This window comes from Rhyacophila brunnea, unplaced genomic scaffold, assembly GCF_057557595.1.
Source record: "Rhyacophila brunnea isolate RB1 unplaced genomic scaffold, BYU_Rbru_1.0 scaffold_22, whole genome shotgun sequence".
NCBI classification, from domain to species: Eukaryota; Metazoa; Arthropoda; class Insecta; order Trichoptera; family Rhyacophilidae; genus Rhyacophila; species Rhyacophila brunnea.
Window position 1 is genome coordinate 29,390,899 of NW_028232882.1, and position 12,549 is coordinate 29,403,447.

The window sequence follows — 12,549 nt, forward strand, 5'->3', positions numbered from 1 at the left end:
CTACAAAAATAACAGGTATTTAATCGTACATGGCTATATTGGAGTCATATTTTGTGTAATGATATCTTTTAATACATTGATTAATCTTTTATATAATATAAACATTAATACTTCATTTTAAATCAATCTAATACAATAGACAAACATACTCTGTTACTTGGACAATCATTTTAGTAGAGTAGCGTTTTACCATTAGTGCAATGGTAAAAATACTTCTCTACATTTGAAAGATCTGGGCTCAATATACGCTTCGAAAGAAGCGTAAACCTTTCCAAAATGGTTGCCCAAATATCTATATGTATTATATTTATACAATACTTTTACGTTACATATTTAAAATTTCAACAAAATAATTATTAATGATTTCGGTGATTCAATATTACTTATATTTATAAAGCTCATGAACATGATATTATGATAAATTAAACACATACAGTAGAACCTTGATTACTCTAATTGGTGATGAAATAAAAAAGATTGTAGGTTGCATGCTTTCTTCCAACGTTTATAGGAAACTGATAATATCAATGAAATCAGGATAATTGAGGTTCTACGGTACAGTAAAACCCCGTTAATACGAACACGCTTAATTCGAAATATGTCATAAATCAGAATTTTTGCAAAAATTCCTAAAATCTAATTAGGTATAGTGATTTCGAACGATTTTACAAAGTTTTACAGTTTTATTGCATTTCGTAATTCGATGTCGTTTTCAAATTAACGGGATTTTACTAATGAGTTATAATGAGTATTTTGTAATTTTCACTAAAGCAATTTTTTAAGTACTAATTAAAAATATGTCATGGATTGGAACAAGAAATACACTTCTGTATAGCAATGTTGAAATTAACATTTTCACAATATTTTGTGTTCAGGTTGTCCAAAAAGATGGTATTTTTGTGTGGCTTATATTATTACAATGAATATTATGTTAATAGTATTCAACATAGGAAAATCATTTTAACATCTGTCAAAATACACGTAACTGACTCTAGTGCATGCGCTATAGGGAGTGAAGTCATCATTTTGAAATGATCCTCGTATATACAATGAGTCAAATGTCACTCAGAATTATGAAAGCTGATTTGAAATCAAATAGTGAACGCATACGCAACATGAACCTACATGCTCATTCCTAGGTTATGTTTTATACGCACAAACTGTAACATTGAAGTAAATGAGGCGTGAAAACTGCATATTAAAATGTATGTGCAAGATGACTCATCTCCAGTTTGCTTCAAGTTACTTTGCATTGTGGTGGGATAGTTAACAAGTACCGAAAAATATTATAAGATTGATAAAGTAAAAATAAGTCATGCGTCATGCATGTAAAGAATTTATCAAACTAATAAATAGTTTATTCAGCAACAGAAAAGTTTTTATGGACTTATACAAGTAGGTACCCATTAATAATTATTTAAGATGTATGAGTTACAAAATACATGTTTTGAAAATACGGACGTATGTAAAATTATAAATGAATTTCGTTGGTGTAAGTGTAATACCACGATCGAACCATTTATTAAAATGGACAGCGGACAAAAAAAAATATTATTACGTGAAATTATTATACTTTAGTTCTTTCCAGTATTGATTTATAAATTAAAAAAACTACCGGTCGATTCTGAAGTTTTAATATACCAACCGACACATCTTGTTACATTTACCAGAATGCAGCAGAAAAAACATTAAAAAAAATTGTATCTCCCATAGCATTGCACATACACTGACGATTTGTCGGAATGAAATCGCTAATTTTCAAATATTCCTTGAACACAGCACATGAATAATTGAAAATTTAACTAGGTACATATATATAAGTATATATTATTAAAGTTAAATATTTATCAAAATAGCGTAATCGATACGATTTAAAAATAAAAAATGTAAAAATAATTCAAAGTTGCATACAGTAAAAAAATAAAACAATTCATATTGTTTCTAGGAGTCCCTAAATTAATTGTTACAATAATATTATGACACCTCTCCACATAAAATGATCTAACATAGTTTAAATTGTAATTATAACATTAATTAAAATTATAATAATATAATTATTATTTAAAGTCAGAGATCTTCGATTTGATACATTATGTTAATTTAATTATATTATACGTAAAGGTACATTGGATGCATTTTGCAATTATTATTATAAGTTAAAATTAATTTATATCTTTTAGGAAATATTGCCAATTCACCGAATGCAGTCAAAATGAATATTGGATGTGTAAAATAAGATTGGCTTTAAAATATTATAGCCCATGGAAAATAGTTTATAAATATCTATAAACGATTTGGTAAAATTCATGATTTATTTGATTTAGATTGCAAGCAATATGTATACACATTTGCATGAAGCACACAATCAGATAGCTAATTGGATAAATTTATGTTTTTGTTGCTATTTAATGTGTTTAAAAGTCCTTATGAAACGCAGAATCAGCTATAGACATGCCCGTGAACACGTCTGACCTTCCCTGAAAAGTAATAGACACGAACTATATAATTCAATTGATATTTCTTCCTATGTGCTATGGTGTCTATGTTGGCTATCGCTGATAGTTTTTATACCGCTCATGTTGTATCGGTTGTATTACTCGGCCCCTTCTTGCCGTTTTTTATTACCCACCGGAGCTATCAAACCTTATTTAAAAAGTGGTAACTTATTACGAGCATGTCTATCTAAAACAGTGATTCCCAACTAGGTTTCATGGAACCCATAAATTCCGTTAGCTCGTACTAGGATTCTGCGAGAAACTGCAAAACCTTGCGAAAAATAATGCAACTTAACATTTTTTTGTAATTGGAGTTAACAAATAAAAATACCTATATATTAATTTTAAAAACATTACAAAACATATTATTACACATCGTTGCTATATTTTAAATACCTCCTAGGTATGTGGTTTGAGTCATATTCTAAGATAATCGAAAAAACTGTTTTAAAAAATAATCGTAAAAGATTTATTATGTTTTAAAATTTTTGTTAGATCCTAATAATTGTATACACAATTTTTCATCCCTGTTACACAGAGTATATTGCAAGCCAGACAGGGATTACCTGAGACTTCACATTGTTTTTGAGAGTTCTTTAAAGAAAGAAAAATGTTGTGCATCCGATCTAGTGCATACAGCAAGTAATATCTACTTGTATTGCGATCAAGTTGAATGGACAAGTTCATGAATTAAGTAATAAAAAATATTATCCAGGCATAATATGAAGACAATAAAGTTGTGATTATATTGAGATGCATGTTGCATACTGTCACGGTGACAAATTTAGTCTATGGTTTCGTCATTTTGCAGAATATTTTGAATGAACACGATTTCTGTAAATTCAATGATGGAATAACCTAGTAACCTAGTGTAAATTCAATAATATTTTGAACAGAACCCAACCCGCAGACCATAGATAATAGACAACATTCTTATAGAAAATACATAGTGCCAACCGCTAAAAACAAAAAACACGCGATTTTGACATGATTCGAAAATGATAAAAAAACGTTCATCGAGTCATGCTGGTGTCAATGCAGTGCAGTACAACGTGAGGTAACCTCATTGACGTTCTGGTGATTTCGGCATATTTTGTTAACTGACAATGTTCGTTTAAAGGTTCAAAATGTGCCTCGGGATGGGAGCATCAGTCTGATAACATTTAAAACACCAAGAAAAATGACATTACACACTTTATTCCCGTAGCGGCGGCTTACTGTGACGCCACGTGATGGTACACGACATGCACCTCAATATATTTCGCGCTTGGGGGTTTGCCAGTTTTGTTTATAAAAATATATAGTACATAATATAAAAATAAAAATCCAATGTTTTGAAGGTGCAGTTTTAATTTCAAGATAATAAAAATGTAGAATGTCTTGTATATTTTAAGATACACTTATACCTCAGTATACGTCCACTAGTTAAACGGCTTTTTCGATTCACGACCGAGGAAAAAATATTTGAACTGAATGCAGAACGTAATTGGAACTGATCCTATGGAGTTTGATGGATTTGTTTAGAAATAAGTCATGTATTATAATATAGTATTACGCTTAATGGCTAGCGTTCCAGGGACGTATCTCGGCCGTAGACCGAGGTATTGGTGTGTCATTCTTACGCATTTTTGATTCGGTACTCTCATGTAAAAATAAACCAATTTTGACTGCATACCATCACTCAATTTATAACCAACCTGTCAACCACTTAGAACTAAATACATACAACGCAAATCTCTCACAGTAATTCATCTATAAGCACCTAATTTCAATCCCTAAAGTATATTTTGAACATACAACCAAATATCTCACAGTGTATGTAGTAATAATGATCAACGATAGAATATTATACATTAGTGTACAGCGTTTCTATGATTCATGATCAGTCGCAAAATAATTAAGTATATGGCAAGTTATTGGTAAATGTTATAATTGTACCGCTGAATGAATCAGAATTATCTTTACGGATGGTTTCCTAAATGTCTATTTTACTAAAGCAAAATTGAGAGCAGCTTCCAGACTTACAGTGGATTGGACAAAGTAATGTAATTTACTTATCTAATACATACAACGGAACCTCGAATGTATCATCACAAATTCATTTATATTTCTACAATTTTCATTATTTCTTGTAATTTTTTGAACAGATTAAATAATGAATATTCTCATAATTTGGTGTGTCAAATTATCACAGTATAATTCGTTGTTGAAACTAGAAAAATGTGTAACTCCGTTTTAATCGAAAATTGACTTTGAAATTAAGCCCCATAACCATATTATTATATTTGGATAAGAAACCATAATGTTTTTTGTCTCTCCGGTAAAGTAGCGTTTTTGGAGTTATACAATTTTCTAGTTTCAACGACGATATGGATATAAAAAAAGATATATAAGGTGTTTATTTTCAAAAACTGATAAGTCCACAGTTCGATATTTGTGATAAATGACGTTATTCTGTTTCAAGTGGTTGGTTTTAACATTTTTAGATTTTTTTCAATAAAAAGGTATAAAAATGAAACAGGACTGCAGAAACCACACGCAAATAGCTGGAAAATGTGAGTTCCGGACATGTAAAAACATGGTTCCACTGTATAAGCAAAATAAAATACAACATGTCCGTATTTATTTGAATATTATTTTAATTAGATACAAGTATTCAGTTTTTTTTCGTGTGCTTTGGCTGGTGTGTAGTTATGGATCATTACATATTATGTGAAATTTAACAAAGAATATGTAAATATTTTTGTTGGCATTTGGGTATTACATATGTGGACACAACAGATTTTGAAAAATAGATGTCTCATATTATATTAATTGGATATTTAAAACAAAAAATACTTGTATTCAATAATGTAGAGGAAAAATACATTTTGGTGTAATTCATGAAGTCAGAATTTTCTTGTTCACAATGAGCAAAGCTTCATTTTAATAGATATTCGTAAATACTTACGTGACCAATCCACTTTCATAATAATAATAATAAAATAATTGAATTACTTAGATAAAAGCCGCCTGTTTGCTAGAATGCTCCAGGGCGGCTAAAACGTCATGTTTCTGCCTAACGTAAAGCCTTCCTTTCCGCCATGGATTCTGAAGCTGTAAAGGTTTAAAATCATCTCTCAAGCACCTCTCCCTCGCCCCGATGACGGCGACTAAACAGAAATTTTTCAACTTTTCCGTCGGGTAAATCGGTCCCTCCTTCCCTTTCAAGACGACAGCCATATTGAGCTGGTTCACAACCAAATCGACGACTTCTCTCGCGGAAGTGCGAGGAGTCACATGCAGTTTCAGAGACGTCCCGCTGGCTAGGCCCGTATCGTATGCCGCGTACACTTGTAATATTCCTGGCGAATTATTTTTAACTGTCAGCGGTTCTGAAGGAAGAGATTGTTCTCTCAGACTGCTGTGAGAGCTATAACGGCTTCCGTCGCTAGAGCTGGCTATGTCTGATGCTTCATTACTTTGGAGACTTTTAGCTTGCGAGACTGGCGCCTGTTTTTCAGACAGTTTGATATCTTTTTTAAAATTTTCGATTCTGTCTCCGTCTGATTTGGCTGAATTGTTGACAGGGGCTCGCGGAGTTTCAAGAAAAAACTGACTTCCATTGGAGGATTTATTATAAGTCTTTTCGACGACTTCCGGATTGCTCTTGTCATACTCCGCCTCGCCCTGAATCGCATTTAATGTCGGTTTCAAATAAGACGTAGGTTTTAAAAACATACCCGTGGATGTTGTACTGTCAGAAAAGTCTAATGAGCATTTGACATTGGACATACTTTTCGAAGAAGCGATACTGGGCTCATGTTTTTTAATTTTGTGTGCTTTTTTAGGCTTAGTTTTATTTGGAGTGGACGTTGAAATGGGATAACTCTGACCTTCCGAATCACTAGAAATACTATGCAAGGAGTCTGACGTGGTTGTTGTTGTATTGACAGTATGCACACTCACCATGCTTCCGGCGTAAAAAGGTTTAACGTGCAAAAGAGGGCTGGACGTGGCTGATAAGCTAGAATTTAATGTGTCACTTTTTCTTCGTTGTGTGGCAGAGTTCGGTTGCGATAACAAAGTATCCTGGCTACGCGACGGTGGCAATCTGTGATTGACAGTCGTCTCTTCAAAAGTTTTGTTCTGAATCTGCTGATTGACGGGGAAATAATTATTGCTCACGATACTGGAATGAGTGTACTGCGAATCGGCGCTGCTCTTCCTTGAGTATGGATCCAAAACGCTCAAAGCGTCAGACGTCGCGCTGAGATACTGCGACCCGCTCAAATTAAGCGTAGAAACTGAATCCTCTCTAGGCGTTATACTCAGATGCTGTTCAGATTTACTGAACTCCGCGGACAGTAAACTAACTCCCGGAGGTCCTAGTGGACTGGCAGCGTTGGGTCCCGGCCAGGATCCGCGTCCCGGAGAACTCTTCGCGAGCTTCGGATCCCGCGGCGGCAATTGCAAAAGGGTTCTCTTGAGATTCGAGTTTGAATTAGAATTAACCAAATAATTATCAGCGATCGCGTTATTTTCTGCACTAATTGTAGTCATGGGTATCCTGCTTATCAAATTCTTCATCTGTATTCCTATATTATTGCTCCCGGTGCCACCCTGTAATTTTTCTTTGTCCCTCGCGAAGCTAATGACGTCCATTAACCACCGGGAGTCCTTCCAAACGGTATTTAAATTGTTTTGTAATTCTTGCAATTTAATCAGCCTATCTTTAGCCGTTTGCAATTCGGTATTTGAAAAAGCTTCCCTGTGAGAATGATTAGCTAAAACCGTGTCCAATTCGAGGGTACAACTCAACTTTGAATATTTATTTATAATACTGTTTTGATATGTGTTCAAATGGATCATTTCGAAAGCCTGAATCGGCAGACTTAGCAGGTCTCCCCGTTGAAGAAGGATCTCTCGTTGTCCCGGGACAGAGCAGGCTTGCTCGGCCGGCGGGCAAATGACAATGAAACTCACATCGGTACTTAGGTCTATAACTTCTAAATCGTACAGTCTATGGTTGAGGGCGTTTTCCAGCGGAATGTCCATATACTTGAATAGTTTCTTGGCAGTAGAGGATATGATGTCTAGGAACATTTGTTGAGATTCGGTAGGGGTTTGCGATTGTATACTTGTAATTGACATTCGTCTGGTGTTCTTGGGCGGCTGGATCTCAACCGGCGTGCTGAGTTTGGTCTGTTGCTGCTTCAGGTGGTCCCATTCTTCACTGGAAACCAAAGAAAGACTTAAATAAGCATTCACAATAATTAAGTTGCTCTTAGTATCTAATTGATGTCTATTTCGATCTAAGGCCTATCTAATTGAATTCAATTGATTAATTTTACTTTAACATATCGTGTGGGGTCTACCAAGATAAGAAATCATACAAGAATATTCATCTGAATTCACTGACACAATATCGATACACAGTGAGTCCTCCTCGACTTACGCGAATTCGACTTACATGAATTTGTACATACGCGATTTTTTAAAATATGCTTTTTTTGCTGCAGTTTGTTTCTCTGCGCTTGTGTTTACATAGAATATTATGTTATATATGGATCATGTAAAAATGATAGTAGTAATGCAATTTACGATAATTACCAAGAAAAGAGGAATATTAATTATCAAAGAAATGGAAATATTGGTTATATGGATGGAAGATATACAGCAACAACAAATTCCAATAAGCCTTTTACTCATACAGGATAAAGCCTCGAGTCGTTTTGAAGACATAAAGTGTAAAACTTATGATAGTGTTGATACTAATACATTCACTGCAAGCCACGGACGGTTTTAAAAATAATAAATAAACTATACAACATCAAAGTAACAGGTGACGCTGCCGAGTTATGCAGATACAGAGGAAGATATAAATTTTATCAAGAGTCTAGCAGAAATCATAAAAATGAGGATTACCTGTCACAACAATTTTTTAATGTGGACGAAACTGGGCTTATTGGATAAAAATTCCAGATCAGTCATATTATATATCCCAACTAGAAAAATCTATGCCAGGTTTTAAGGTGTCTGAAGATAGGCTAACCATTTTGCTTGGTGAAAATGCTGCTGGGGATAGCAGAATTAAACCACTTCATCAATTAATAATGTTTTCTTAAATGTATGTATGCAGGGCCATTTTATTTTCACTTATCCTTTAAAACTAACCCAAATTATTCAAAAAATTACATGATTTTAAGTTTTATTCGACTTACACGAAAACTTTCGGAATGAATTAATCACCTAAGTCGAGGACTTACTGTATAAAAAACAATATTAAACCCAATTATTGCCTTCTCAATTGAGATCATTAATGACATGTTAATAATACACCATTGAAGAACAAACAATCAATGGTCCCAAATTTTTAGATAATTATCCCGATTTTACGACTTTTAAATGACTGTAAAAATCTGGAAATAGAGGGAAAACATAAATTTCTTCCAAACCAAATTTTGTAACAAGAATAAACAATTAATATACATACGCGGATATGTGTGGATTATCCCTCATTTTGCAGTGAGGCAAAACATTTGGCGCCTTCGACGGCACTACGACCTGTATGAGATCGACTGATGATTGCAGTTTCAGGTATCCCAAATACAAGCCTCTGGGTAACTTTATTGTCGACAACTGGAAATAGCCAAAGCATTGATTAAATTTGATTTAAATAGAATCGAAGCAATTCACATTCCTAACTACTCAATTAATAATGATGAACCTTTATTTAAGACTTCGAATGTCGGAACAACCTCAGAAACATAAATACATATTAGAAAAAGCCTTGAAACAATCTTAGGTCGAGTGGTATTCGAACCCACATCTAACGTACACCGGTCGAGTGGTTCATCAATTGAGCTACTGACTATGTACTATACGTCAGTGGCGAAGGGTGGAGATAGGCTGTGGAGATTTGAGATAAATAGAGAGTAATGCACTTTGTCAGTCAAACTTATTTAATTTTATTGAACTAAGAATACAAATTGCAGATGGAATTTGATACGTTTTTTAATTCAATTAAACCCTGCCTAGACAAAACCATAATAATATGTATTAGAGCTTTGGAGATTTGACAAAAATAATATACACTTTTTCAGTCATACTTATTTGTTTTCATTGAACTAAAAAAAAAACTACAGATGGTTTTTAAAATTCAATTAAGCCCTATCTATTATAGCTATTAGATAAAAAATAATTTTCCAACTATAAAATATCTAAAATCATGTATGGTTTAATTAAATAATTAATTTTATATATTGTATAAGAATATTTTTGACTAATATCTATTATGGTTTACTTTAGGCTGGGATTAATTGAATCGATACCATCTGCCTTCTTCGTCCAATGAAATCAAATAAGTATGACTAACAAAGTTTAGTGTGAACTATTTATGTCAGATCTCTACAGTCTACCTCCAACCTTCGCCACCTCTATCCGCGCACAAAATTCCAAACAACTATTACTATCAGAGATGTTTTTAAATTCCGTGAATAATGACGACCATCTGGTGTAATTTTAAATTAAGGTAATAACCTACAATCACTAATAAAATATAATTAATAACTTTGATTCATTGATTGTATAGGGATTTCTCCAAAATTTGGTTTTGAAGTCACTACACTTTCCAATATATACGTGTAATTAAACAATTTTTTATTCACCGCTCAATAATAAATTATACATATAATCAGCCAATAGTTTATTTGATTCGTAATTCATCCAGACACAAGCAGTCGGATGGAAGTCTTGAATTAAAATAAACTTAACCTTCTGAGTGAAAACAATACCACATGGCAAATTACAAATGCTAGTTGCTGTCTTTCCGACTGCTGAAGACAGGGCAGGAACCACTGAGGTATGAAGCAAGCTCGTATCTGTTTATCCTCCGTAGATATCAGTATGTTTCTGAGGTTACATGTAAATTGTACATATTATTACATTTCACCGTAGCACAGTTCGCAGTGAGCTTTCTTATGAGAAAGAGATGACCGTATACTATACGGTACGGTCATCTCTATAGCACCAAGATGAAAAAATTATGCATTGTTCAGGAGCAATAATGTTCCAATTTTATTAGATTCAATATGAACATTGATTTGATATTGATTGGTTTCAAATATCTGATAATAACGCTATCATTATTGTTATCAGATATTAAATTTGATATGTTCGATTTGATATTTTGTATTTCTAATTTAATTACATACCTATTTTCTACTGTATTTCCCTTGTATTTCGGTAGTTTTTATTACGTATTTTGTAAGTGTTTTATTTAGACATGAATTGAACCTAACAAATAACCCAGTATATCGGCTATTTTCAAATTTTGTTTGGTGCAGGCTTCCTGTAAACCAACAAGTATTTTATTTAGACATGAATTTTATCTCAGTACTATACGACCCAAAGAGGTTGGAAAGTCTTTAATATAAAACCATATAGGTATTTCCGATACAACATTTCACAGTGAAATGTGATACGGAGAACTGTATACGTACAAATTTCTGGACACGTGTTTCTGATGTATGGTGAAGTCAAATGAGATTGAGAATAATGTCTAAAATATGTTTGTTTTTTCTTACCTGATGATAATTGATCTGTTCATGGATCGTCCCCATAAGCAGGTCGCCGATAGTATTGTCTTCGCTGAGTGCCGTCAGTTTCTTGTGGACCTTGCTGAGAGGCATCCAGCGGGAGTTGAGAACTGAGACACTCTTGGGAGACTTGACGGAGTTGATGCATGAAATCACCAATGTCCCGTGGCTGTCGCGTAACGGCTTGTGGTAGAGTTGACCTGAAAATGAAACGGCATTCTTGAATTTCACTGTCAATTAAGTTTGACATTGGTTCCTAAAGGGATTCGCCTTGACCTACTTATGTTGTCATCCCAGTCGGATCTATCACCAGCAATTGTGCGAACACAGCAAAATGGTTTCGGAGGTAAAAATATCCATAATATTTTTTTAATAATCTTGAAGGCGCCAAGAGGAGGTGGAGTTAAGAAAATCTAGCAAATGCCATTTACTTCCACATTTACCATATTTACTACTCATAGATTTTCTTCGCCTGAACTGCAAAATATCACACTTTTCTAGATACATTCACCATACCCAAACACTCTGTATATTGAATCTAGTGATAAACATCTGGCCTACATGTATAACTAAGGGTGTTCACCTTCCGAGTTATTGCAAGCCGTCACATCCGTAAGTGATTATCGAATGCACGTAGCTTACCAGTACCTAATAATAATTATTGGTGGCTGTTTGTGTCGTATGTGCTGTCTTGTATTTTAGACACTCCTCATTGAAACGGAAACATTGGATGCCTCAGATAGATAGCTGCATCAATTGATGAGTGCCACGGGTCTCACGTGTCGTTCAATGCCGAGAGGAGTGGGGCCAACTTGCTCGACAGCCAAATCATCCGGATCATAATCCTCAGTAATGAGGTCCTGACGAAGAATAACAAGAAGTAATAGTCTATTTACCTAAATAATTTGTATTTTTCCCGTTAATGGTTGGGGGGAGGGTTCAAACCCTTGACACCCCTATTGTGATCAGTATTGATTGGAAAGAAAGACTGATATTTATAATATTGTCAAACTGAACCCGTGTCTAGAGATTCTGAAGTTACAGACAAAGCCGATAGGTACCTAAATCTTGGATACACAACGCTGACTGCATCTGCGCTGCTGCCGAAAGAAGTTTAGTCCGAAAGTGGATTGCTGACGATGCGTTCTTTTCCATGTCTGCCCGCAGACTTTTCACTTCGTCCCACGTGCACGCCACCTGGAACATTTCAAATGGAATAAGTATATAATACATTACCTTATTACCACATGAGCGGACAGAGTAATATGAATATTTAATAATCTATATAGCAACAAAATTCTGGATGTGTGCTGTAAAAAAAACTTGTATGGTATATTCATTTATCGTCAGTACTACGACTAGGGAGATCATATCGTAAGGAAAGTATCAGTATCGAAGTAACAAATGATGCTTGTCCACTTTGGAAAGCATCTATACTTTTTTGATGTCCCTGACTAAAACGCAATGTGGGTCTT

The 12,549-nt window shown here is 34.1% G+C and overlaps 1 protein-coding gene across 1 annotated transcript in view; it reads right to left on the reverse strand.

Annotated features, from left to right (window-relative positions):
* Positions 1–4,642: 4,642 nt before the first annotated feature.
* The window catches only part of wake (ankyrin repeat and fibronectin type III domain containing protein wide awake), a 108,641-nt gene continuing 100,734 nt past the window's right edge, over positions 4,643–12,549 (reverse strand). Inside the window, exons 10-13 of the mRNA XM_085949948.1 lie at positions 12,136–12,271; positions 11,063–11,274; positions 8,971–9,116; positions 4,643–7,710 (exon numbers count right to left, since the gene is read on the reverse strand). Coding sequence (XP_085806074.1) covers positions 5,493–7,710; positions 8,971–9,116; positions 11,063–11,274; positions 12,136–12,271 — 2,712 coding nt within the window. The 3' untranslated portion in view covers positions 4,643–5,492. The remainder of the gene's footprint in view (positions 7,711–8,970; positions 9,117–11,062; positions 11,275–12,135; positions 12,272–12,549) is intronic.